At 46.4% G+C, this 27,376-nt stretch overlaps 2 protein-coding genes across 5 annotated transcripts; both read left to right on the top strand.

Annotated features, from left to right (window-relative positions):
• The first annotated feature begins 3,104 nt into the window (after positions 1–3,104).
• Positions 3,105–19,748, top strand: ZC3H11A (zinc finger CCCH-type containing 11A). 4 transcript variants are annotated; one of them, XM_086627480.1, is made up of 17 exons: positions 3,105–9,554; positions 9,950–10,151; positions 10,344–10,463; positions 11,223–11,346; positions 11,770–11,973; positions 12,295–12,411; positions 12,950–13,027; positions 13,596–13,703; positions 14,154–14,216; positions 14,478–14,573; positions 14,787–14,852; positions 15,400–15,900; positions 16,550–16,623; positions 17,255–17,579; positions 17,783–17,952; positions 18,383–18,450; positions 19,001–19,748. In XM_086627480.1, the coding sequence occupies exons 2-17, from the start codon at positions 10,098–10,100 to the stop codon at positions 19,263–19,265; spliced, it is 2,433 nt and encodes an 810-aa protein (XP_086483606.1). In that variant the 5' UTR covers positions 3,105–9,554; positions 9,950–10,097; the 3' UTR covers positions 19,266–19,748. The 4 variants fall into 4 exon arrangements, with proteins under 4 accessions (XP_086483606.1, XP_009989232.2, XP_086483605.1 ...); XM_009990930.2 differs by having other exon boundaries at positions 13,593–13,703; XM_086627479.1 differs by having other exon boundaries at positions 12,950–13,030.
• A 1,469-nt stretch (positions 19,749–21,217) lies between these two features.
• On the top strand, positions 21,218–23,589 carry SNRPE (small nuclear ribonucleoprotein polypeptide E). The gene is made up of 5 exons (XM_086627309.1): positions 21,218–21,290; positions 21,397–21,423; positions 22,244–22,306; positions 22,545–22,623; positions 23,330–23,589. Exons 1-5 carry the CDS (start codon positions 21,237–21,239, stop codon positions 23,383–23,385), a joined length of 279 nt encoding a protein of 92 aa, XP_086483435.1. The 5' UTR covers positions 21,218–21,236; the 3' UTR covers positions 23,386–23,589.
• The last annotated feature ends 3,787 nt before the right edge of the window (positions 23,590–27,376 follow it).

The following is a 27,376-nucleotide window of genomic DNA, read 5'->3' as shown; positions in this document are numbered from 1 at the left end:
TTTGCATCCAGTTCTTAATAACAGTAGGGTCTCTGGTGGTGGTTTTCTGTTAAATAAATTGGCAGATTGGTACCAAAGACATTACACCACGTCCTGTGTGCATTGCTGAACAGGCATTTTTAGGCATATTTGCATTATGTGATAAGGTTTCCTTTGATTTGCACAGGGGTAATACTTAATTTTCAAAGGTTTTGTGCAATAAGCTTTGAGGAAAATTTTGAAACAATCTCAAGAAGGAAAAAAACTAAACCAAATTTTAGCATGGGCAGCCTTTGGCTTTCCTCAGCCAAGAAGTAGATGTCCTGTAGTGCTCAGCCCCTTTAGAAATGCTTCTCGGGGTGATGCAACGTTGGGGTGAATGGAAAAGCCCCATCTCACATCCAGGGAGGACATCTCCGAGATGCCATTGCCACCATCTGTTGCCCTCTATGACTGCAGGGACCAAGCACCTCCAAGAAGAGTCCCTGCAGGCTTTTGTACCTCTCGAGGGAAGGACACATGTACCTGCCTGCCATCGCTCCTCACCGCTGGGTCCAGCTCCCCTACAAGTTCATCAACCCGTGGAGCATGCAACCTGTAAAACGCCCTCCTGCAAACCCAGCTCTCCCCGGCGAGGCACGGCGACGTGGGGGTGCTGCTCTCCTGGTCCTGCCCCAAACAGCGAGGCTGTGGGGCAACGCCAGTGTGTTTCTGGGCACCTGGCTTTCTTCTCCAGCATCTCTCTGCCAAGGCTGTTCCCTGCCACCAAGACTGGCTGATCGCTGGCTGTCCCGCCTCTGATATCCTCCTGCTCAACAAAAAATACAGTTTTCATTCAGCAAAGCCCATGGCTAAAACTGCCTTTAGTTTATTTCCTCCCCTTAAATAAATATATATATATACAGTATTAAATCAACATTTGTGTGTGTATATATATTTATCCAATGCTCTCACAACAAAACTTTCTTTTGAAGAGGGCACGCAGATCTGAGTTTTTCTTTTCCAGTAACTAAGTATAATAAGCACTGGTATTTTTGTATAAAAACAGAAAAATACAAAACAAAAGACTGAATATTATGTGGTATGCATGACATTAAAAAAAAAAAATGGTGGTTTCAAAGCAATATGTACCCTGGTGTGTTTGCCATATCCTAGAGTCCAGCTTAAAGTGCACCTGATCTGTATTGCATTTTGATATTAATCTCTATGTACAATGTTTTGCATGTAATTTATATGGTTCTTGGGAGAAAAAAATTTTGAATGGATTGTCAGTTGGCTTCTTCTGAGAAAACAGACTCCAAGCAGAGATAATACTCAAAGTGGAAGCGGATGAGTGGTTGAGGGGTGAGAAAGGGGGTACATAGCAAAAAAAAAAATAAAGTGTGCTGGGGGTGGGGGAAAAGGGTCATGGTTTTGAATCAATAAAGCTTTGGCTGTTGAGCAGAAACAATGCGCGAGTGCATCCAGAGAATAAAATGTGCCCACATGTAACTGTGATGTCCTCAGTGTGTCCACCAGCTTGTGAAATCGATCCTGCATCCTCTCCTAGCACTGGATGAAAGGCTGGGCTTCCCGTTGGAGCAAGCCGGAGCGCGGAAGGGGGGCCTGCGGGGTGGAAAGAGGGATGGGGCTCAAAAGCCCCCTCTTAGCCAGCGTGGGTTTTCTCTCCCTGTAAGCTCGCTACCGAGAGGCAGGGGCTGGCTGCTGGCACCCAGCGCTTTGTCTCAAGCATGGCTTCTTCCATTTCCAAGCAAAGGCCAGAACTGGCTGTCAAATGCCACCCAAACCAGTGCTCCTGGGCTGTATGTCAAACTGCCCTTGAGCAAAGATCCTCTCGTGTCCCCGATGCCGTGTCCGCAGTGCCTCTAAGGTGATGCATGGTGGAGGCTGTGATCTCCGTTTCTGGAGGACTTTGAGCTGTGTTCTGCCTCTGTACGGAGACTATTTTGCCTCCATAGAGGCACTTTGCCCAGACGAGAAGGACAACGGGAGATAAAAGCAGCTGGCCTCTGAAATACTCCCATTCCCGAGCAGGTTGATTGTGCCGGAGCTGTTTAACTCCCTGGCTTCTGTGGAGAGGCAGTCGCTTGTGTCTCTAATCACAGCAGGGCCAAGCCACGATGAGACGACTGAGCTGGGCAGGATGTCGGTGAGAAAGTTCCATCTAAAACTTCTCAGCTGGGCGACCCTCGGAGGATGCCAAGCGATAGAACAGGGTGCAGAAGCTTTACTGTGCAGCGTTGCCTTCTTTCCTGCTTTCTTAGGGAGGCGTCTGTGCCAACAGCGTCCTCCAGTTCTTAATTAAACAGAACAGCCACAATTGCGGCTTATTTTCAAACATAGTCCAGGCTGGATGCAGAGAAACAAACAAATCACAACCCCCTCTGCAGGAGCGGGGCTGCCCCAGGCACCGTCTGCCGGCGGATGGACCGCAGAGGGGGCGGAGGGGAACACCCCCGCGTGCCCCCAGTGACAGACCTTGACTGGGGTTACTGGCGCCGGCGGGACGCCTCCGAGGACGGAAGGGCAGAAAACCCGCCCGCCCGCTTTGTTTTCGGGCCCCGCCCGCCCCATTTTCCTCGCCCCGGTGGGCGGTGCCGCCCGCCCGCCGCGCCCGCACGGAGCCCCGCCCCCGCCGTTTACCAACGGGCGGAAGTGGGCGCTGGTGAAGCCGTTCCGCCCGCCATGTTGGCAGCGGGCGAGCTGAAGTTGCCCGTATGTTAGGCGCCATCTTTGAGGCTGGCAGCGGGGACGGAGACGGCTCGAGCTGCGGTCCCGGCGGATCGAGGTGTTACGGCGGCGGCAGCGACGATCCCGTGGGGTTCGGTAAAGTCCCTGCTCGCCGGTAACTAGAGCCGTTCGGAGACCGCAGGGGCGGGGGGATGGCCTCTTGCCAGGCCCGGGTCCCCCCCGCTGCCCTCGGGGGAAGCAGGCCGCGTCCCCGGCGGGGCGGGCGGCCCAGGCCGCGGCCCCGAGCCCTTCGCCCCGGGGTGTCCGTAGCCGCTTGGATGGGAGCGGGGAGGCTGCCGGGGCCCCGGGGACGGCGGTGGGGGTGAGGTGTTCTCCGGCCTCTGCTCCCCGGGGCTTTAGGGAGGGGGAGCGGCGTCCCCGCTGCCCGCAGTGGGCCCAGGTCCCCTCTTCCGCCGGTTACCGGGCCGCAGCTCCGCCGTTTCCTGCCCCTGCCCTTCCCCCGGCCGGTAGCCCTTCTGTAGGGGTTCGGCGTTCCATCCCGTGTCCCGGCGGTCCCGGGCGGGTTCTGGAGAGGTCCGGCTGGGCCGGTTGAAGATCCCAGCGAGGTGCCGTGTCAGTGCGCGTTATTTTCGGGTAAAACCTTATGCTTTCCTGTCGTAGCAATGCGTGTAGGGGACGTGCTGTGATGTAGTCACCTGCCAGATTGCTCCTCCGCTCCCCGAAGGAGCTGCCTGCAGGATCTGACTAACTCTGGATGCACCCGGTTGTCATCTTCGTTTCTCCTTGAGGTTGTTTAAAACAACCCGATTGGGTGGCGTTTGTTTTTGTTTCCGAAGAACTGGATCGAAGGAGTTTCTGTTTTCTTACGTTGGTGTTTATAATGAGAATGAAAAAGCGATTTTATTTTTTTTTTTACTGTTGCAGGGATCAGTATGTGGAGCCTGCAGATTGTTCTCAGAGCTGGTGCTTTGGAGTGCACGCTGCACTCGGAGATTGAGCTCTGAGCTGTAGTTTGGAAATAAAACACTCTGTTATTTGATTGTAAAAAAGGAGATCTCTTGGGCATAGGGAATTCTGAAATTATATCAGAACGTGGCACGTCACTGAATTGAACACACGTTAAACTGATCAGACTGAATAGATAGCCTGAATTTGTTGCTGGATGGACAGGTGTTTCAGGAGGAAAGCTAGTCTAGGGAAAACTTCCTCTTGCTGTCACTTCTCACCTAAAATGGCACCCTTCCAAATGGCTGCTTCCAGGGGAAATTGACTTTTTTTTGAGATTTAATGAAACATTTAATTGAGGAAGATGAATCATCATAGTAAATGCTGCCAGGCCTCGGCGTTGATTTCAGAAATAGGAAAAGAATTAGTGTCTTTTATTTAAGTATGCCTGTCTCACCCAGGAGTAGATGTAGCAGCTTTAGCAGTCGCCTTCGTTTGGAATTGATTCCTGATGCCCATTTGGACACTGAGGAGGAAAAGCTGGTAGATAGAACGATACAGGAGAGCCACCAACTCAAAACATAGGAAAGAAGGGGTTACGCATTAAGGGAAAGCCACTGCATTAAAAATAGGTGCTATTTAAAAATTTGTTAAGGATTTGGGACCTGCGGGTGCTGCTACACCTGTGTGTGCTGCAGTCGTGCCTGTTGCCGCCGAGCAGGATGGAGAGAACTTCCTTATTGGATGCGGGATGTTAAAGCTTGCACCCTTCCCTGGAAGAAGAGCAAAGACTTCCATTGTATGGAACTTTGGATCTGTGGTTCACCTGGTGTGCCACAGCCAGAACAAGCAAACCAAGAAATCAGCCGTGGCAAGCCAGGTACTCATCTAGGGGGCACTGACTGTTTGGTGACACCACCCAGCAGAGCATTGTGTGCGTTGGGCTGTGGCTAGTAGCCAGGGATCTCGGCTGTAAGGGAGGGTGGATGTCCCTGTGGCAGCCGTCTTCCCGGACTGCAGTTTTAGCAATGGGAATGTGACGTGTTCCCAGTTCTCGTGTTGGCAGTGACGGTGTGGCAGAGCCAGCAGCCTGGCTTTTCAGCTGGAAGAGAAGAAGGAGTGGACTGCAGGTGTGCCTGGGTAAAAGCTGTCAGAGGTTTGCTGTAGACCTTGGGTGTACTGGAGCAGCCTTTGCAGCTGTAGATCCTGGAGCATCTGGAGAAGGTAAGAGGGAGATGACAGCAATACCAACAAAAGCCTTTTGATGTCAGAAATTAAGACAAACACGTCTGTTGTCTGGAACTTCTCAGTTGACCCTCAGTACACCCGGTACACTCCTTGCAACGTTTCTGGATTTTTCTACTGTTCCACGTGAATTTTTGCCCCGTGAAGGTGATGTATTGAGCTATTTCTTTTCAGCAGATAGCCTTTAACATCTCCAGGTATGGGTGTTCCCATTCCATCTTTGCCTACTGAGCATGTGCTTGTTAGAAGAAAGGACATTAATCTTAACTATGGGACTCGGTGACTCTCAACTGCCTCGTTTAGAAGTTCATACAGATTGTGGTGCTAGACAGCCAGCTATAACGTGTGTCTGTACAGCCTTGGAGAAGAAACGTTTTTTGTGGCTCTGGAGAAAGCACAACACAGAAATCGGGATTTCACTGTTGGTACCTGGACCCTGAGCCAACCACGGACTACTTGGCAGCGATGACCCACTGGATATCTTTAGAAGTCTCCTTTTGGAAAACGGGCAGTTCCCTCCCACTGGTTTTGCTAAAACTTCTGCAGTGGGAAGTGTCCTACCAGAACCAAGTCACCAAATGAATGCGTGGCTTTCTCTTAATCCCCTCACCCTTGGCTTTCCAGCTTCTGACAGTGCTGCTGGTGCTGCCAGCTGCCAAATTTTACGTGTATTTTGAAGTTAATGAGTCAGGAGTTTGAGAAGAGGAGCACTGGGAACAGGTTAGCAGGTGCTTAGGAGATTTGCTTGCTCGTTCTGCTGAGGCCCATCAAATTCTTCAGGAGCTTCAGCATTCAAACGGTCTTCCACAGGATCACTCAAAACAGGAAATAGCTACTCACTGCACCTCTCTCTAATTTATATCTGCTAAAATGGCTTTTGAACAGCAGGAGGTGGAGTGGCATCCTCCTGGGAGGGAGAATGGGGCTCTTCTCAGCTCATTCCAGTGGTCCCAATGTCTGATGGGTGGAAGATCCTTGGCCTGCAGGTGGATGCCAGTGAGGAATTGCAGTTCTTAGGTGCTATCATCGCTCACCTCCTTCTGGCTTTGCAGAGCGTGTGGAAAGACTTCCAGTGTCACTCTTGGGCTTGGAGATGGGTGAAATATCTTAGGCTTGAAACTGATTTCCTACAGAGTGGTGTGCTCGATCTGAATGCTTTGTCTTGGCCACTTCACTAGATCCCTGCTTTAAAGGTTGCTTTGAAGAATTCCTTCTCCTGAGTCTTGATGTGTCAAGCTAAAGACAAATAATTCTTTACTGAAGCAGTGTCTGATCTGATGAGTGCTCCAGTTCAGGGTTATTCTTTGACAGTTACGGAAGCACCAGGCCAGTCGGCCCCTTCAGGAACAAATGGATTTGCCTCATCCATGTCTTAAGGCAGGATGTCCTCATTCAGGTCCCTGAAGTGGCTCATCTTCAAATGGGGTTGCTCCAGCCAGCCAGGGGCAGCTGTGCCTCATGGTTGTAGTAACTCCCAGCTTTGGCTCTCAGATCATGATGAAAGGTGACCCCAACTCAGTGGTAGAGGAAGCTGAGATGATCAGCTGCTTCATCACGATGAAAGGTGACCCCAGCTCAGTGGTGGAGGAAGCTGAGATGATCATCTGCTTTAACCTGTGCCTGCTTGGCTGGCAGCCTTCCAGTCTTTGCTCCAAGAGGGTCTGGAGTGATTTACCCATCTGAGAACATGCCCCCAGTCTGTGTTTAGACAGTATTTAACAGCTAGAATCAGCTGAGATCTAAAGAGTAGAAATTAAAACTCTTCTGCTTCAGCTTTGGAGAACTGAGCTTTAGGTTTTAGTACAGAAAACGAGATGTGTTGGCAAGAGGTGGTCTGTGCATCCGGTTTATGTGTGCATCGTGTCTTTGTAAGAAACAAAAGGCACAGAGTAGGCCAGCAAGAGAGCCTGTCCAAGCGAAATACTTTGTGGTTTATAACCAACAAGTACCTATAGGCAGATGCAGTAATACTGACTTTATGTATTTGTTGAAATGCAGAAATAATTTTCTTCCTCTCTTGCTCTTTGATTCCGGACAAAGGCGGGCCAGGAAGGTGGAGAGTTAGACCAGGGACTAGGACTGGTTCTTCAGTACCAGGAAAGATTAGCTTGTAAAACAAACTAGACAGACTTTCATTGCACTATTTATCTTCCTCTAGCAGGGGAAAAGTTCATGGCACTTGTTGGCATATTTATCCTGATCTCTAGCTACTGCATCTGTAATTATTTTTTCTTTTTCTTTTTTAACAAAATTAATTTAAAATATCCTAGTGCAAAAACCAAGCTAAAGTTCTGGAGAAAAAAGAAGTGTTTAAAATTGGTTTTAAACTTCCATTAGAGATCTGCTGAGTGCACCAGAGTTACTCATTTTTATTCAGACTTTCAGGGGTTAGTTCAGTTGATTTCTGCTTAGCACTCAGATTGCCATCTTAACTGATACCAGTTTGAAAAAAAAAAAAAACAAAACAGTTTTTGAGTTAACCTTTTTTAAAATGAAAAGACTTTTGTGGAGTTTAGAATTTTGATTTTTTTTTTTCAGGAGTTTTTGTGGGTTTTTTTTCCAAAGTTTTGCTTTTTTTTTTTTTCCCATTCCTTAAACAAGATCCATTCAAATTCCAAACTGCTCTTGAAGTCTGCTAGGGAATGTGGAAGGCAACAAGCAAAATGCTGAGCTGCTGGGGCATTCAAAAGAGCTAAATCTGATTTCTTTTCTTCCCCGTGGTGGTGGATATAGTAATATTGCATTATAGGGATTTCTCTCACTTCCTAGGGAGCAGTGTCACCTCCTAGACCATTAATTCCTCCTGGTTTGTATTTGATGCCTCTGCTCAGCGAAGCAGTGGTCCATAATTGCCACCCGTTCAAGCGTTGGCTTGTGCAAACTGAAGCAATCGTGTTTAAATTAAATTTAACTGTCAAGAGTGTTAGTGACACGTTTGGAAAAATGGTTCTTGTCAAACTTCCACGTGAAGGAGCACCAGTAGCTTTTAGAAGTAGGTGCTGGGGAATCTGGGTGACACGCAGGCTGTTTGGAAGGTGCTAAAGGTCAAAAGTGAGGAGTCATGTTGGTACTGGAGAGGGAGGAAAACCTTGCACTTTACTGGTTTTGTTCCCTTTGTCAAGCAGTTGGAAAAACAGTAACTAACACGAGAACCCAACTTTTCCTCTCTTTGTTTTAGATTTGGGAAAATTCCCTGCCAAATTAAAATATCCTGGAAAATTCACTAGTGTTTGTGTGAGTAAAAGGTTCCAACCTTTTATTATTAATTTATAAGAACTATTTCATTTATTTTTGTACAAAAAAGTCAGAAATACTTTGCACAGAAACGTGCAGCCTTTTAATGAAAGGGGTCAGAATCACTTTTAATTTGAACTTTATCTGGTCTGGTTGCAGGTTTTATGGCATTTGGTGTCTTTATAAATTAAGAATCAAAGTATCTGACTTCACATTAAAAAAAAAAAAAAAAAAACAACAAACAAACAAAAAAACCAACCAAACTGTTTGTGGCTGAATAAAATCAGATTCAGCTCTGGTGGCACCAAAAAATCATCAGCTGTTAAATTGGACCTAAGCCATCTTTTCAAACCTTCTGTGATCTTGCAGCAATGGATAATGATGGATATATGGATTAGAGAGCAGCATGTGATGGAAAACTTAGCGTTTGCTCTGATGTAAAAAAAAAAAAAAAAAAAAGTCCTAAAATCAAAATAATTCCAAATTCTTGGTCTCATGCAGCCATGCCACTTGCCAAGTGAGCGTTTCCCTGCCCCTCCAAGCTTGCTGCACCTCGATCTGCTGTCCTCCTGCTATCTGTGGACTGCAGCCCAGGTCTGATCAGGGCTGGAAGTTGGTCTCGGGCACATCTGCAACACACACAGTGCACACGCGTGTGTGTAGGGATGTTTATCCCCTGTGCATGTTCATATGGGTGCAGATTTGTGTGTTGGCCCCAAAATCCCTCATGCTCCAAAGCATCAACCTTGAAGGCATATTCCCCAAAATATTATGTAGATCTTTCGTTTTTGCCAGTTCCCTCAAAATGAGATACTTTTTATGCAGTCTTGTGTGGCAAATAGCCCAAAATTCTTAATTTTTACTGTTGCTCCTGCTGACTTTATCACTCACTCTTGGTGTGTGTATGAGCACATATGTGTATGTATATACATATTTGTGTTTTTATACGCATAAGTGTGTTTTTGCTGTACAGGTAATAAAGATGGGGGAAGATTTTTGTGTTTTCTTAATAGGTGAAGAAATCTTGAAGACCAGAAATTGCAACTTACTGAATTTTAAATTAAAAAAAAAAAAAAAAAAATTAAATTTGTCCGGCTGTGGAAGATGGATCCTCATTTTTGCAGCCACTTTGAATCACAAGTTCATCTTTAAATGCACTGGGTTTTTTGTTGTTTTTTCCTTTTTTTTGTTTTTTTTTTTGTTTTTTTTTGAAGAGCTAATTAACCCTGGCTGTCTCCAGTCTGACAGTATCCAAACGGACTTGCTTCCTCCATTAGTTGTAAGATGTTTAAAAGCACATCCTGTATTTGAATTGTGGATGAGAGGTTCCCTTGGCAATGTGAGGAGGAAAATTCTTCCTACCCCTTTATTATTAATTCACGGATTCAGTGTTGGTTCGGCCTACAGGAGAAGTTAACTGGAAGTCTTTGAAGATCGATATCTTTGCTGAAGTTGCCCAGGTATGTGAACTTGAGGACTCTCAGTGATTGGAAAATAATGTTTAATGTGTCTGTTGTATCCTATAGAAGTTATTAATACCTGGGATTAATTGTTGACTGATAACTCACGTGTACAACCAGTGTTTTAAGAAGTGGCTCTATGGTTGGGCTTGCAGCAACATGCTGTAGTTTCTTCTGTGCTCCAAGGCACACGGCTGTTACTGAAGGCACAGAAGAGAGCATTTGTTGACAAAACCTGTGCAGTTTTACAGAAGTTTCACTTAGTATTGGGATTGTTTTTGCAACCAGTTGATTTCAAAACATTTCCCCCCCTCAAGAGACTAATTTAGTTAACAGAAAGTGGCTGTAAAAATGCTTATTACTTAATTATTTCACTTATTGATGCCTTTCTTTAGGGTTACTTTTAAAAAGAAGATTTCACTGATCAAGCCAGTAGAAGACTTTCAGTCCAAGAAAGAGTGAAGCCAGCTCTTGCCAAGAGTGGAGGAAGTCCCTGCTGATCGAGCCCTTAGAACCTGAGCTTGTTCTAGGAATTTGTTCATTATGTCTAACCAAGGAGATGACTGCTACTTCTATTTCTATTCCACGTGTAACAAGGTATGTTTGGGTTTCTTTTGCCTTTTTTTTCCCTTTTTAGCTTTTGAGAGGAGAGGGAAGAGTGGGAGGAGACATACAGATTTCTGGTAACTTAAATAAGCAGTTAGATTGTGCTTCCATTTCTCCTAGCTCGGACGTTTTTTAGGCTGTACTGTTTTATTTTCCTTTTTGTTGATGTCCTTTTGGCTACAGGGAGACAGCTGTTCCTTTCGCCACTGTGAAGCTGCTCTGGGGAACGAAACAGTCTGCACGCTCTGGCAGGAGGGTCGCTGTTTCAGGAACATCTGCAGATTCAGACACATGGAAATCGATGTGAGTGTTTGCCTAAAGATGTGTCCTCAAACTAAATCTCTGAACACGTTTTTCATTCCTGTGGGTGGACTGCGTGTGCTTCCACGCAATAGACGTACTTGCTTTGAAATGAGACTGGTTTTTGTTACTAGGAGGGGAGCGGGAGGAAGTTGGGGGAAGAAAAATCAGTTTCTTAGGTATATCTCAGCAAGAAATTTTTGTGTTAGGTGCTGACATTATTTTCTTATGAGGTAAAAGGAACCATGTTGATCAGCCTTCTTAACTGTGCTGGAGCAAGGTGATAGTAAACAGCCTGCACGAGCCTCCTGAGGGCTAGGCTTGATAATGGTCTGTTGGGTCTCTTCTGTCCTGGATTTCTTCAGATAACGTTGTTCTGGCCTCCTGGGGTGGTACAGGGTGGGGAGAAAACGATGGGGAGGAACTAAGATAGATTCAGATAGATTTAACCTAGCCAAGTTAAGACGCTTTTCCCTCTGAATAATCCCAGTATTTGGCACGTTTTATTTGGTTTTGATCTGTGAGAGTGCCTGTCTTCTCCAACTGAATGATAGGAAAGCTAAATGATGTGTAGTTGTTACAGCTTATGCAAACTCTGTGTATATGCCCTGAAATACTTTCAGTAATAAATCAACCTTTGAAATGATGTTTCAGCACTGTGCTGCAATAGCCCTGTCTCTGGCATGGTGTGAAACTGTGTTTCTGTGCAAACCTGAGGCGAGTGTTACCATGAGCTTTCATTTCTTTCATTTCTGTCGCCAGAAAAAACGCAGCGAGATTCCTTGCTACTGGGAGAATCAACCAGTAGGCTGTCAAAAATCCAACTGTGCTTTTCATCACACGAAAGGACGTTACGTTGATGGACTCTTCTTACCGCCGAGCAAAAGTGAGTTTCTTAGGTCCTTTTTAAATATTAAATAATTAGTTTTGGATATTACTTACAAGTGGGTACAAAACTGTCGAAGACATCAAGTAACTGCTCATTTATGAGCACAGGGAGAAATCCGCAGTCACAGACTCTCAGCTAAACAGAATCGTTTCAATACTGGTAGTTCTGGTATTGAATTTTTTTCTTTCATGCTCAGCTTCTCTGTGCTTTGTGTGATCTTTACCTTTCAGGTTGCTTTCCCCTCATTTAATCCTTTCTGGGTGGTAGGGCGGGGAAATTTGTGAATGTTGTTTGTAGTGTAACCAAAGGTGGGGAGTAGGAAGCTCTAAGTTCAGTAGCCAGGTGGGTTATCTACCATGTACAACACTGGGGTCAAAGTTTTAAATGACCAAATTACAGATGATCCTCCTCTTCCTCTAGCTACGCTTCCAAGTCCACCTGAGTCTGCAGAAGACGATGTGAAATTGGCTCAGATGTCACTGCAGCAAAACAAACTTTCTGTTCAGTCAAATCCCTCTCCACAGCTGAGGGGGGTGATGAAAGTGGAAAACTCTGAAAATGTCCCAAGTCCTACACATCCTCCAGTTGTAATCAATGCTGCAGATGATGATGAAGATGATGATGGTGAGCATTCTTTACTTATTGAAGGCATTTCTACTGTAAGTGAATGTATAAGTCACAGAATACCTGAATTGTGTAGTGGTTAAAGCTACAGGTGAGAGTCTGGAGTGCTGAATAGTTGTTTCCCAGTATAGCCCTTTTATGAGTTTGTCAATATAGCTGTTTAAAAAAAATACTTCTATAAACAATTGTTTATGTTTGTAGTTAAGAGTACGAACACAGTGTGAGCCATGGACTGAAATGTAATTGTATGAGCTCCAGAAACATGAAACATCTTGTCTAATCCCTACTGAGCAACTGAATAGGTTTATTTTTGCCTTTCAGACCAGCTTTCTGAAGAAGGAGACGAAACTAAAACACCTGCCCAGCAACCAACTACAGAAGCCCATAATGGATTGCGGATAATTTCGACTAGGAAATCCAGTGCTAATACAAAGCAAGGTATTATAACAGCTGTAGTGGGGTGAATTGGAAGGAGAATTTGACAATTAACTCAAAACCTATTATATTTTAAAATAGAGTAGAACACAGGGTAGCTAGATGGAGTCAGTTAATTCCATGAGCTCATTCCTGCCTGATAGTGTCATGTGTGCCTTAGGTCAGACAGATAAACTCCTTCTTTTTACTTTTGTAAGAACCAAATAAAACCACAGAGTGGAGTTTAAATGCCTGCAAATGTGTCCTTTCAGACATTGTGGAAAGCCATGTCTGATGATGTAGGACTCTAATGTCGTGTAGATGGATTAAAATGCTTAAAACTCTAGGTTTTACCGTGAAGAGTGGGAGGAGGGTGTGAAGAGAGGTGCCAGTTGCTTACCGAAATACCATCTGTGCCATGACTTTTTTGACTTATGGGGAGCGTCAACAGGGCTTATTCAAAATACTTTGGGAAAGTTCTGAGCTGCAAGAAGCTTGAGGATCTGCGTTCTTCAGCATCTGCCTTTAAGCCTTAGTTTCATGAACCGTTTTGTGTTTTCAGACGACAATTTAAATTTTGGAATAAAAACACTTGAAGAAATCAAATTGAAGAAACTAAAGGAAAAAACAAAAAAACAAGGTGGTGAGTTTTATACTCTACTTATCCTTCTGCCTTCTGCTCACCTTTGTCTTTTTTTTTTTATTATTAGAAATATTTAGAAATATTACGTGGATAGCTGGCTATGCTTTGGTGAATGCAATTACTTGCAAAAAAAAGGAAATTTTTTTGTGCTATCTGGTTCAGAGTGAAAGTCTTCAATTCCAGGTTGGATAAGGCTTTGAGCAACCTGATTTAGGGAAAGGTGTCCCTGCCCATGGCAGGGGCTTGGAATTTAGATGGTCCCTTCCAGCCCAAACCATTCTGATTGCAGCTGAGAGCTGCTTGAGGGACAGACTTCCATATTTAGCTGGGACCCTTGAGCTACTTTGGCATGCAACTTGTTTTCTTAACCTCAAACAGCTGATATTTTAGATTGGAATTCCAAGGGCAAATTGGAGGGAAACTGCTCATTTCTCTCGTGTATGTGCACTGGTCGTGGTATATTTGGCAGTAATGAATAATGTTTTAGTCTTCATGATAATTCTTTTGTTTTGTTTAGTTGAGTTTTTTCCTAAACATACTTTGTTTTGCTTGCTCTGATCAGAAGGTCCTTCAGGAGTTTCTCTTCACCCACTTCAGTCTCGGACTATTCCTGTGCCAGAAAAGGAAAATGTTCGGACAGTAGTGAGAACTGTGACTCTGTCTACAAAGCAAGGTAATAGTGAATACTACTGTTCCCCTTTCATGGCTCCTAAACCCAAAATTCAGACATGTTAAGTCTGGTGCTGCCTTTTCCAATTAAAACCATGCTTTTATGCTTAGAGTTCCTGGTTGTATCGGAATGATTTGGCATTTGTAGGTGCTCAGTTTGTTGTATTGCAATAAAAGATCAAGAACTGGTTTTCATCAGCCTGACATTAAGTCACAGCTAATGATACATTATCACCATTCTACAGACTCTCAGCTCTGCTTAATTTGACTTTCATCTTCCTGAAGTTGCCTTTTAAAGGAAAAAAAACCCTGTGTAGAACTACTTCTACTTGGTTTTTTTTTTTATGTGGTTTGACTACCAAAAGAGTGACTTTTTTGGGGGACATGGGCTAGAAGGACAGTGCTTTTACTGGCTACTGGTTTCTGTGCACTAAAGAGATGATCTTTGGTTTAGGGGAGGAGCCTGTGATTCAACTGAATCTTGCTGAGAGACTGGGAAAACGAAAAGCATCCACAGGTAAGAGCTTTCTGTGAGCTGTTGTTTGGGTCCCCTCATTTAAACATCACTATATTTAAGGGTATTTTTGCTGTGTGCGGGAGGAAAATACATTTGGGCAGAAATCTGTGTTGACTGCAGAAATGGCAAATTTTGTTAGTAACTGAAAGGCAAATATAAGAAAACATCTGGAAGAACTGAAGTTTTGTGGCTGACTTCTAAAATCCTTCTCCAGAGAAATGTTCTTAAAGTATTTCTTGTTTTCTCTCTTTCTGAAACCAGCTGGTAAAAGTGTCGTTCCACTAAAGCGCAGCCTTACTGAAAGGCTAGGGAAGAAGATGGAGGTTCTGGAGAATGCTGACAAAGCACCAAAGAGAGGTACAGCTTCTAAACGGACACCTGGATTCCATGCACAGATTCTCTGTTAGGTTTTCTGTTTGTCCTTTCTTCTAATGGTTCTTTTTTGCATGTTGGTTGAGGGCTCAAGGTAACTTGGAATTCCAGTGGAGTGATCTTTGTCTCATTTTGAAATGTCAACACAAAATTGAGATTTATGCAGTCTCCCTAACTTTTTTCTGTTCTGTCTTGTAGTCCAAGTCCCCAAGTCTCTGAAGGAGAGGCTGGGATTGTCCTCTGAACAGACCAGTACAGAGACAGGTAATAACTGGACCTTAGGTATGCCTTCCTTTTTTTTTTTTTCCCTCATGAACTTCCATACAGCCCTAAAAGTTAATTTAAAAAACCTACCTGATTCCCCTTGCTCAAATGCTGAAGCTGCCCTCATAGCTGCTGTCAGAGATGTGGCTTTATGTGTTTCTGTGTTTTCCACTTGTGCCTCGTCAAGATTTCATGCTCCTGCTGAGAACCATCAGAAGCTGCAATCTGCTTATGCACAAGTGGACTAGAACTACTGCCAGGAGCAGGAGTTTGAGACACTAACAGAGAGACACAGTCTGAGAAAGTAACAAAATTAAACAGACTGTTTTTTTTTTTCGTCCCGTCTCTCTCTGGGTAGCACTGGTTTTCAAAATACGAGTGGCTTAAAGGAGGAGGAGGAGAATGTTATGTAGAATGATACTGTCCTAAGATGTGTTCTTGGGAACACTGAGACTTAGTTTTCCTTAGTACTGTGACAAATTTTGGAGACTTTAAACATTGTTGGACTCTTTAAATGTTGGTGCTTCCCTTTTTTTGATGACGGCAGAGAAGGCTGCTAAGCCAACAGGGGAGATCCATGTGAAAACACTGGAGGAAATTCGTCTTGAGAGAGCTACTCAGAGACGAGGAGAACCTCAAGCAAAACCCCAGACTGAAGGACGTTGTAAAACAGAAGATCCCAGCTCCGGTGCAAGACCTTCACCTCCAGTTCGCATCAAAACTTTCTCAGGAGCCCTGGCTGAAAAAAACCATAAGCGATTGGACGAAGAGAAGCAAAAACCAGAAGAGTTTCCTACCAAGACAAAAGTTGAGAGTGAGCCCAAGAAGCAAAGCATACTTGCTCCATCTGTGCCCAGCAAAGTGCAGCTGGCAGAGCTGACAAGTAAAGCCAAGCCAGCAGGAGAAGTGCATATTAAAACCTTGGAAGAAATCAAGCAGGAGAAAGCTCTGCGGATGCAGCAGAGTGGAGAAAATGTGCCAGCACCACCAGCACAACCTGAACCTGCCCCACCAGGGAGGAGGTTGTTACGGATCACAAAGCTAATAGGTAATATGCTGGTTTGGTACCTGCTGTGGTGAAGTGCTTCCCCTATCAAGCAAATCCAGTTTGCTCAGGATTCACTTTGCTTTCTCCTTCTACGTAGGTTAGAGGATAAAAGAGTTTAAGGTCAAGGCAAAAGTCAAAAGGCAAGGAAGTGCCAGAATATGCAACCGTATTCTTTTCCATGAATTGCAGGATAGTTTTCTGCATTTCCTACTGGAAAAGTCATTCATTGAGGAGCTTTGTAGGTTAATTTCTCTCTCTCTCTTCTTTTTTCTGCCATCTCTTTGTGATATGGTATCTTCCCTGTGCCAAGTCCAAGTTTACCTTCCCCTTTGGCATATGTATTGTTTAATTTACTAATTATTGATGTGTCTGTGTTTGCAAAGCGTGTGTCAGCTTCTTAATGTGAGGGCCAAGTTTTGTCAAAAATGACAGAGCATTAAAGATCTCATTGTTAAGATTATATAAGCATGTAAAAAGAGAGATAGTGTGATTGAGGGAAAGAGCTTGAGTGCTGCATGGATTGCTTACTGTAGCAGTTCCCTCTGTCTCATTATTAGACATGAAGAAATGAACACACCAAGGAAACAGGTAGCCAGCTTTTTTTTTATTTCTGCTGTTGAAAAAATGATTTTTTTTTCTTGTTTTAAAGCACCTGGAAGAGAAGAAAAGAAGATAGTGGAATTGAGCAAGACTTCTCCCAAAGCTGTCTCTGCATCTGCAGAGGTGAGTTCATACAATTTCTGATAGATTTTGTTATGCTAACTCGCTGCATGCTCCAAGTCTGAGCATGCTTCTGCCTTTCTGCATTTGGTAAGTGCTGCAGTGAAGTTGTAAGTTGTGTCACTTTCAATAGCAGTTCTGTACACCGTTGTAATCCTCACGTTTTGAATTAATCTGATTATACCTGGCAATGAATAAGAGACCCTATTAGTGCCAGATAAAAATCTGTGGGGTTAATGTGGAGTGAGTGTTTTTGTTCTCAGCGACTTTATCTGTCAGGCTTGAATGATACCTTAAGATCCCGAGGTAAGTATTTTAATGGAAAAGGCTGAAGCTCTGTGTTAGAGGAAGTCAGTCTGTCAGTGAATGCTGTATTGGGGAGCTGGGAATAGATTACAGCTAGAGCTCCTGCTCTATTGAAGCTTGGGAATTGCAGGCTTTTGAAACAGTATTTCCATAGCAAAACATGGATTTTGTTACAGGCAACACTTTATGGAAAAAACATCGGATCTGAATGGCATTAACATGCTCTGTTCCACATGGAGCTATTTCGGAGGGATTGCCACTCAGATTTTCTTCATGAAATCTCTAGTGGAGATTTTTGTCTTATTAGTCCTCTTTTGTTTCTTCCTAGCCCTCTGATCACAGTGCAACTAATTCTAAAGTTCAAGTGAAGAGCCTTGAAGAGATAATGAGAGAGAAGCGGCAGCTGAAACAACGCCAAGAAGAGAAGCTTCAGAAGGAAGCAGCTGCTGTGCCATCTCCCATTGAAAAAGCAATCAAGGATAAAACTCCAGCATCAGGGAGCCCGGAATCCAGTGTGGTTTCAGGGTCAGCCTGTCAACTTGCGAAGAGGATATTGGTGAAACCTCGGGAGGATGGGGTTGAAAGCCCAGGGAAAGATGCTGCTCTATCACCAGGGAAACAGGCAGCTCAGCTTCTGGAACGGAAAGCTAAAAGTGAGTGTTGACTGTAAGTTTGAGTTGCTTTAGGTCGTGTTTTGAAAGAAAGAAGATGGCAATTTTCGCATTGTAACTCTGGCTCCTAACTTCTTTGCTCCTTTTTATGGCTTGTTGGCAAACAGGAGTTTACTATGTGGAAAATACTGCTGAGAATCTGGGAAATGGCAGTGTAATTCAGTTCTGTCTTCTGTTCACTCTAGCCAAATCCAAGGTGTGCCTGAAGCCTTTGGATGGGAAAACCACCTCCCCCACAAAGCAGACACTGAAACGTAAGGCAGCTGAGAGCCATCCCTCCGCTGTGGCGGCTGTGAAACCATTGAGTGCTGCTGGTGGTGACACGAAGGAGCCTTCAGCTAAAAAAGCAGCTGTGGTAAGGACGGTGGCTGATGCAATAGTGGGTTCCTAGTAGAGTTTATGCCCAAGCTTTACCCTCCTCTTGGAGAAAAGAGAGAAAACTGAAATGTTCTCTAGGTCTACGTTCCCTTTTAAATGCAGAAGTGGTCTACAGGATGGTTGTGGTACCTTTTTCTGCTTTTTATTAGATGAATGGCAACATTTACGTAATGCTCTGCTGTGACTTCTCTGTGGTGTGAAGGATTTTGTCCACTAATGCTGTGGTCTTAAAAAAGACACAAGGCAGACATGTTAGTCAACTTGGAAGAAGGGAATATGAACAGGAGTGCCCTGGTTCTATGTTTTGGTTAAGGCTCAGTAATGCCAGAGGAGAAGCAGCAAAGGAAGAATCTACTTAGAAGTTTTTTTTACCTGTGTATCATAAAAATTGTCTGTCTTCTTCCTAGGCTGTTGTTCCTGCTTTGCCAGAGGACAACCTGGTGTCCATATCTGGGAGAGAAAAACCCAAAACCAGGTACAACCACAACTTACTCTTTTTCTTGATCAGTGTGTCTTTCATGTGAAACATAAGGGTTTTTTCACATGTGGAAAAATTAAAGGTTTTGGGATAATTAATGCCAAAATCCAACAAATGAGCAATTCATCTGAAATAATTTCCTAGCAGCTAGCAGGAATGCTTATTTAGATTGTTTCCTTAAAATGCTGCAAGTTGGTACAGCATTTCAGGGCATTCTTGGGTTTTCTGAACGCCTGCAGAGGTTGAAGACTTAACCTTTTTTACAGTCAAATTGGTAAAGGTAACACAGTGTCTCTGGCTACAAAAATGGAATTGTCTTTGCCAGACCGCACATGCTCTGTCTTCATGGATAAATCCCCAAACTGAAAAAATATACCTGCTGATACGCTGGCGTCTAAAAGTAGCCCCAGGTTAACTGAATAACAATCCCTGTGAAGGTTGAGGAGTAGGAGAGATTAACGACAGTTTTAAGAACTGGTTTGCAGAAAACATCTCTCTGGTTAAGGAATGTCATACACTGATTTGCTCTTTTTCTTGTTCTTCCAAGTCCTGAACTGCATGTTGGAAGCCAGGCAGACTCTGTGGCACAGTCAGAGGTCTCAAGCTCAACTTCAGCTTCTTCACAAGTAGCAGTAAAGACGCGCCGGTTGAGCTCCACAGGGGCTGGGAAAGCACCCTTGTCTGTAGAAGATGACTTTGAGAAGCTTATTTGGGAAATCTCAGGTGGCAAACTGGAAGCAGAAATTGACCTGGACCCAGGGAAGGATGAGGATGATCTCCTCCTGGAACTTTCTGAAATGATTGACAGCTGAACTGCATGGTCTTAAAGTTTAAAAAAGAAAAGAAGAAAAAAAAAAAAAAACCACAGAAAAAATACAAACTCTATATTTTGTTGGATACCTGGAAGTGATCCTTTTTCTAGTTGAGGCTTTGCAATGAGTCTTAAAGCACAGTTGAACTGATGGAAATTGGCAGTATCTGCACTCAGTTTTCCTTGGTTGTTCCTAAATTTCCCTGCTGGTCAGAGTCAAGGTCCTGTGCACCCGTTCTGTAACATCGTTGGCTACTTTCGGCGTTAAGAGGACAAAGCACTTGTTTATTTTGGGACAGAGACGTGCCCATCTGCAAACTGTGGTGGCTGTGAACGGATCTGCTGATTCCGTGATGCTCCGAAGGCTTAAACTTAAAGCTTCTTCCTTCCCCCTTGGAAAAACTCAATGTTCAGTGTGTTTCAAAGCTTTGATATTCTGATTTCTTGGACAGTTTATATCTAAAGCTTGGAGTTACTATGTCAACTCTTGAGTTTTATTTATGTATGCTGCCGTTTTGACTTTCATCTTTTAGGGTAACTTAATGCAAATGTCAGGGTGGGAGGGAGCAGAGCACTTACTCTCTAGTATTTTGGACCAAACGTGCTGCCAAGGGTGGTGGTGGGGGTCAGTCCGTCCAGCCTTACGTTGAGTTATTAGGGACGACACAAAACCAGTATGAAAAGCAGGAGCTCTGCAGCACAGCTGGAACACCCCCTTCCTGTTTTGTTGAACTGTACCAAAGCTTGAGGGGGGGGGGGGGGGTGTTGGTGCTTTTTCCTGATGTGAGTAGGATTCAGGGGGGGGCAGTCAGGATTCCCCTTGTAGTCTGCAGTGAATTGGCCAACTGAGAATTGATTTAAGTGCCTCTTGGTTCCAAGAATCGCTCCCCCGAGCTGCTGGCTCATCTTCTGCCAGGAAGCGGCGGCTGTTGGGACACATTGTGTTGGAACACTGTCGGCTTTGTCTGACCTCTTGCCGGCTGCGCGGCACCATCCTTGGCACCAACCCGAGGGGGAGCGTGTGCCCGGGCTGGCGATCCTGGAACCTGGTACTGCTGCAGGACTAGCCATGCCCTCCTTTTTGGGCATGCCCTGGGGGTGTCCTCCTTGCACCACTGAGGCTGGAGCTCTGTGTGGGCACTGGAGGCAGAACTGGAGGTGACTGGTCTGCTTCCAGTGTCTGTGTGCCATCTGAAGTCGTGACCCTGCAGAAAATAGCTGGGACTGGGGTGTATTGTGTGCCCTGCCACCTGTCATCATTTTCCCTAGCCCATATCTTTTTGAATTATTTTGTTGATTTGTTGAGGAATTTTAGTCTCTTCCTGCTATGATTTGTGAAGCTGTCGGGGCCCTCAGGCGTTTGCTGCTGGCAGAGGAAAAGTCAGTTGGTTTGAGTTGGTTGTAAATATTTTCTCTTTGGAAGAAAACACCCCCGTGCTTCCATCATCCACGGGGATGTCTCAGTTCCTGGAGGAAAGGTTGGAACCCAAAAGTTAGAAAACTGCTGTTGTGGCTCCGGAAAGGTCCCCCAGCCCCGAGCTGCCCACCGTTATCCTGCTGAAGGACGTTCTCGCCGTGAGACTTGTGCCAGTGTCGGTTCCCCCTCCTCCTGCCCTGGCACCAGCCTTCACCACCCTTGGCCCAGGCTGTGCCCGCGGAGCCGGGCTGCGGGTGTTTCTGTAAATATTTTATTCTTCCGTTTTATATTTGTATTCTATTTAAGCGATTGTATTCCGTGTAGCCTGGCCTCCACCTTCGCCGCTAGCCCAGCAGTTAATTGTTTTTAATAAACCTGCCCTCGGAACGGTGTCGGTGCGTGCTCTGTGCGGCGGCGATGGGCGCGGAGCAGTAGAGACGGCGGTCCGCCCAGCCGCCTAGAGCGGCCGCGTCCGCCGCTATCCCATCGCTCCTTGCGCGCGCTCCCGCCGCGCTTCGCGGGTTCCGGCGGCGGCAGCGTGTGGCGGCGGCAGCCATGGCGTACCGCGGGCAGGGCCAGAAGGTGCAGAAGGTGATGGTGCAGCCCATCGTATCCTTCCTGAGGCGGGGCGGGCTCGGCCGGGAGCCGCGGGCGGGCGGGAAGGGGCGGGCGGGCCCGCGCCGTGCCGTGCTGCGTCCTTAACGCTCCGCGCCAGAACCTCATCTTCCGCTACCTGCAGAACGTGAGTACCGGCGGGGGGGGCTGTGCCCGCGGGGGGGCCGGGGCGCCGCGCCGGGCCGGCGTTTCGCGGTTCGTGATTCCGTTTTGGAAGGTGGTTTCGGCTGGGCTGGAGCGCTCGCTGCCGGTCGGATATGTGGGAAGAACGGCTCGTTCCGAGCGTGGCGTTTCCTTCTCACGTTAAGGAGTTAGGGTTTTAACTATTATTATTAGGGAATTAGGGTTTTAACAGCTGTTCGATCTCACAGTCAGGTGCGCAGGGATGTTGTTCTGTGGCTTTTAACTTCTGTGCTGTAGCACATTCGTAGAATCACAGAATCATGGAATGGTTTGGGTTGGAAGGGACCTCACAGACCATCCAGTTCCAACCCCTCTGCCATGGGCAGGGACACCCTCCACTACACCAGGTTGCTCAAAGCCCCATCCAACCTGGCCTTGAACACTTCCAGGGATGGGGCAGCCACAGCTTCTCTGGGCAACCTGTTCCAGTGCCTCATCATCCTCAGAGGGAAGAATTTCTTCCTTATATCCAATCTAAATCTCCCCTCTTTCAGTTTAAAGCCATTGCCCCTTGTCATGTCACTACACACCCTTGGAAAAAGTCCCTCTCCAGGTTTCTTGTAGGCCCCCGTTCATCGGTGCACGCGTAAATTATTTACAAAATAGCATCATCCCATGAAAACTGAGGACACAACCGAAAGCGTGTGTGAGAGCTGCTCCTCTGAGTGCCACAGAGCTGGGGCGGGTGTTGGGAGCGAGGGTAACACAGAATGGCTTGTGGGGTTCATGTTCCTGTGCTGCTTTCCTTCTCCATGGTTTTGCAGAGGTCCAGGATCCAGGTGTGGCTCTACGAGCAAGTGAACATGCGGATAGAAGGCTGCATCATCGTGAGTAGCAGGATATCCCCTTCTTATTCTTCTGATTTGGGTTTTTTTTTCCAGATTCATGAAACCATTTCTTTCTGTCAAGTACAGCTGGCGTGGTGGGTGGAAACATTTCATGCCTCTCCAGTGAATTGATCTTAATTGTCCAACATCGGCACAGCCAGTGATCGTTTGTAGTGTTGCTGCTGAAGTTGAGACCCAGGGGCTGAGCTCACTGACCGCTTTTGTTGCTGATTTGTAGGGCTTTGACGAGTACATGAACTTGGTGCTGGATGACGCGGAGGAGATTCACTCCAAAACAAAATCGAGGAAACAGCTGGGTACGTCAGTGTGTCCGTGTGACCTGAGTGATGCCTGAAACCTGGTTGTGTCCAAACAGCGTCCCTGTAACATGCAGAAAACGTGAAGGGTGTTGTGTTTGAAGGACCGTGAGCAGACACTGGCCTGATCTCAGTTCCTGCTGCTTCTTCAGCTGGTGCTTTTGTTGACTGTGGGGGCAAATCTGCCTCTGCCTGAGACTGGTTTGTGTCTTCAAACGTGTGTAACGTGTGGACGGCGCTGCACTGCCGGGGTGGCTGGGGGGGCTCCAGCCAAACTCCTGCTAACTACATCTGACACAGGTGGTCACTTGCTGTGTCATCGTTTTGAGGGGCTTTTTACAAGGGCGTGTAGTGACAGGACACGGGGCAATGGCTTTAAACTGAAAGAGGGGAGTTTTAGATTAGATCTAAGGAAGAAATTCTTCCCTCTGAGGGTGGTGAGGCACTGGGCCAGGTTTCCCAGAGAAGTTGTGGCTGCCCCATTCCTGGAAGTGTTCCAGGCCAACTTGGATGAGGCTTTGAGCAACCTGGTGTAGTGGAGGGTGTCCCTGCCCATGGCAGGGGGGTTGGAACTGGATGACCTTTGAGGTCCCTTCCAACCCAAACCATTCCATGATTCTATGATCGTGAAATGTTTTCTGAAAACATGAGGTTATCATCAGAGTCTGGGATCTTTAATCCTCCGTTTCCTTTCTCTGTGTTGCAGGTCGGATCATGCTGAAAGGGGACAACATCACCCTCCTACAGAGCGTTTCTAACTAGGGTTTGTTGTTCTTCACTCGGAGCAGGGGCTGCGCTGCTTCCGAGGGAACGCAATGCCAGTCGGAGCAGAACCAGCTGGTAGACAGGAGGTTGTATGTGACCGGGGTGGCATGCAGAGTTGGAAACTGCGTGTTCCTTTGTGCGAGTGATTTTTTTATTGTGTAGTTTGAAACGATGCACAGCGTGTTTCGCAAATAAACCTTTTTCACGTTAGCTGTCAACGGGAGCTGCTTACTTTCAATCTCGTGCCCTTCTGTGAGCAGAGAAAGGGGAGAAACATGTTCAGAGTGATTTTCACCATGAATATGTGTAGTCTGATAAACATCTGTGTGCTCTGGGGTGTTACATCTGCATAAGGTGGACAGGGTGGGCTCGTGGAGTGACAGTCCTCGAGCTTGCAAGTGAGGCACTTGGGGCTGGGGTGTGGGAATCCAGCATTTACAGACTGTACTGGTAGGCGTACTTGTAAAATAACTTTTATTTTCAGGTCAAAGAAGCAGAGGGGGCAGTTGGTTTGGCTTAAATCTCTGTAATTTCTTGCTTCCTTGGGCAGAATCTCTAGATTAAACCATGGCACTGTTAAATTGGGATATCAGATACATTAGTTGGGTTTTTATCATGTTGGGTTTTTATTATTATCCGTTTAAGGATCTGACTGTTCTATTTAAGGTTCCGTATTAGAGCTGAGTTGCTTATCACGTCGACAAAAGATAAGTCCCCTAACTGACTTGGGACCATCAGTCCCCTTTGCTGCTTTTCTGATGTAAAGAAACGGGAGAAAAAAAAAAAAAAGGTTTTGGCTGTAATTGTAGCTCAGAGACTAAGATGACCTGGATGGAGAGAAATGAATCTTGATGCACAGGCTGCACTAGAAATCATTGAATAAGCTTTCAGGATTTCAAAACTTGAATTTGTGTATCATCTTAAGCATGAAAATTAATAAATTTGAGATGGAAGATTTCCACCTCAGAGGATAGAGATACAGGAGTCCTCTGGCGGAGATCATCCAGCATGCTTCTCCCATTCCAAGAAGCCGTGCATCAGGAGTATCGTAGCAGATATTTGTGGTGAGAAGCTTTTGAGAGGCAACATGACACAACAGCGACTGAAACAGCTCCAGCTGTGCAGCCTGCCAACGGGGTCAGTCGTTTTGTATGTGTGCTCACAAGCTGCAAGGTCCTTTCAACGCAGAGTTAACAGAAATCACCTGCCAGCCTCGTTTAGTAACAGTTTGTCACCTCAAGCTAGCATGTAAGCAATGAAATTTAAGTATTTTAAGTATAAATTGAAGTATTTTCAGAGGTAACCTGCACCTGCTTTCTGTTTTATCCTTGGTGTACCAAGGGAGGCTTTCAGGGAAGGCAGGAATGGGTTGTCTCCGTTGCAGTGAGGGGTGTTCATGGTGCAGTGCTCCAAAACCTGCCCGCGTCTCTTCGTTGGTACAGACAGACTCATCATTTCTCTTTCCAAGTGTTTGTAACTTCTTGCTAATAGCGTGTCTTAAAAAGAGGTTGTTTAATGGGATGTGTTGCATCACGTTGCTGGTCTCCAGTTTATGCAGGGCCACTGAGATAAAACTGACTGGGAGCCTGCAAGGGTCCGTCCTGCTCCCACTTTGCACGTGTCTGGCGGGCGGCTGCTGTTGGAGAAGAGTGGGACATTAGGAGAAGTAGCTCGTTCTTATCAGCAGCGCTGCTGCCAACTGCAAATTGTGTGCCTCGAGACACCGTAATGCCTCCTGAAGCTCCTCTTCTCCTTGATATTATCGAATTAGCGCGAACGAACATCAATATTGGAGGAGGTTGACGATGGGAGGAAGGAAGTCCAGGCTAATCAGCTCTGAAGCATCTCATGATAAGGTACCAAAATAGGCAGTAATTGTGTGCGTGGGGGAGCTGCAGAAGAAAAGGAGAAGCTTCCCAGCAGGAAGCCATGAAGCCTGCAGAAAGCCTGCAGGAGAGTCCAGGCTCTGTGAACGTCCAGGAGGAAACACAGCCCCATTGTTCGAGGAGCGCCTGGCAGCGGAGCGTTGTGGTCCACGAACAGAGCTTCTAGGCATGACCAGCACACAGACAGGGCACAAAAACAATTCTGGCTTTGCCGAAACTGGCTTCCCAAGAAGCACTTGCCTGCCCTCATAAAAACCACACGACTGACTCATCTGAGTGCTTGCTGACTTTTTTAACCCCGAATCCTTCCAGCTTCCTGAGCGTTTCCACGCTGCAGGCAGCAAGAAGGTAACTTCTGAGCCGCTTGATCCGTGCGGTGCCGGAACTGGGACTCAGACTGGCTGCAAAAGAGTGCGGTAGACAGGAGGGGGTGCTGCGGGCCCGGCCAGCTCCCCCTGCCCCTCCAGCCAAGTGTCGGGAGCCTCCAGGAACACAGAGTTCCCCAGCGCTCAGGCAGCTTTACTGGCTCCCAAACAACCTGGAAGGAAGCAAACTGGGCTGGCTGATGCGGGGCTGCTCTCAAGCCGGACAGGGTGCCTGGATCTCCTGGGCGCCAGCACCTTCCCCGGCTCGTCCTGCTCCAGAAGGGGATGAGGAGTAGAAGGTTCTGGTTTTGGCCGAGCAAGAGGCAGTGAGGAGGAGCAAGGTAGAGTGAAGGCTTACAATGGCGCTCTGTGTTTCGGAAACTCCCGTCGCTTGGCTTTCTGCTGCCTCGAAGCCTGTTGTGTTTGCTTTTCCAAATTGTACTTTTCCGTAACGCACAAATTCCCTTCCCTCCAGCACGGGGGTGGAGGGGAGCAGGGTGGCTCGGGGAGGAGCGGGATGTAAAGGCTCCTTTTGAAGCAGATGCCTTGAGGTGGCATCGTTAGGAGTGCCCCAGCGCTGGGTTGGTACTGTGGGCTGTCGGACTGTGGTGGAAATGCCATGTGCGATGGATGTTCAGCATCTCAAGGAAACAAAGTGCCTCCGGCAGCGTTTGCCAGAGGTTTTCTTACCGCTACCAGCACTCGGGTGTCTGTCACAAGCAAAAATCGAGCTGGCAGTGGTTTTAGACACCGTCTCACCGTACCCAAATGTCTGTTTTGTAGAAACAGAGCTCGCTCTTTCTTGAAAAGCGAGCGGTTGAGACCTGCTTCTGCACTGGTGATGGCACAAGTGAGGTGAGACCCAGCTCTCTACCATGCAGCGTTGCAGTTTGTGACCGTTGTGCTGATGGTGGCAGACAGATGAGAGCCCGCCCGCATCCGGGGGGGCTCCGCAGTGTTTGATTTTTTTGTCTTTCTTAAAAGTGTTAGCACCTTTAACAGCACTGGAAGGTGCTTTGAGTAAATATTTGTCGCTTTTTCTCTGCCTGTGGCTTTGGGATTCTGAGAAGAAGGCTGCATTTCTTCCCTTTTGCACTTGGGAATTGCTTGTCCTGGCCCAGCCCAGTCCTTTTGCGGGATGAGATTCTCTGCGCTTGTGAAAGAGCCTCCCAAGGAGGGAGGCAGAGTGGGTTTGCCTTTCCAGAGGGGAGCAGTTTCTCTGTGTTTCTTTGGTAGGATGCAATGATTTGTAGGACAATTTTACATATGCTTGAACCTAAATCTCTTGCAGGTTGGTGCCCTTCCTGACTCTCGAAAAGCATCATTGCACTTTTGCTCAGGCTTTGTGGGATGCAGTGACTCCGTCCTCGGGCAGGACATGGGTCAGTGTTGGCAGGAGCACCTCAGGAGCGAACACCTTGTGTAGCCCATGGCTGCTTGCTGAGCTTGGGCTACCCTGAACACCTAGTGTCTTTTCAGGCCTGTGACCCTCTGAGTGGCTGTAAAATATGTGAACGGGGAGAGGGGACGTATAGCTGTGTAGGCTGTCCAAGGGGAAAATGGCCTTTCCCTCCATCGTGCTCCAGTACCGTCCTTGGTCCCACAGAGCTCCCTTCTCCCGAAGCCTCACCATCTCATGCTTTAGTAGACGTTGTCTGGGAACTTATTTCAAGTGCTGGTATGTTTTAAGGATCGTGTGCCTAAAAATAATAGTATCAAACAGACAGCAGTGGAAGG

This window comes from Tauraco erythrolophus, chromosome 27 (assembly GCF_009769465.1).
Source record: "Tauraco erythrolophus isolate bTauEry1 chromosome 27, bTauEry1.pri, whole genome shotgun sequence".
Lineage (NCBI taxonomy): Eukaryota > Metazoa > Chordata > Aves > Musophagiformes > Musophagidae > Tauraco > Tauraco erythrolophus.
Note: the sequence above shows the minus strand (reverse complement) of the source record. Positions and strands in the feature narration are given on the sequence as shown.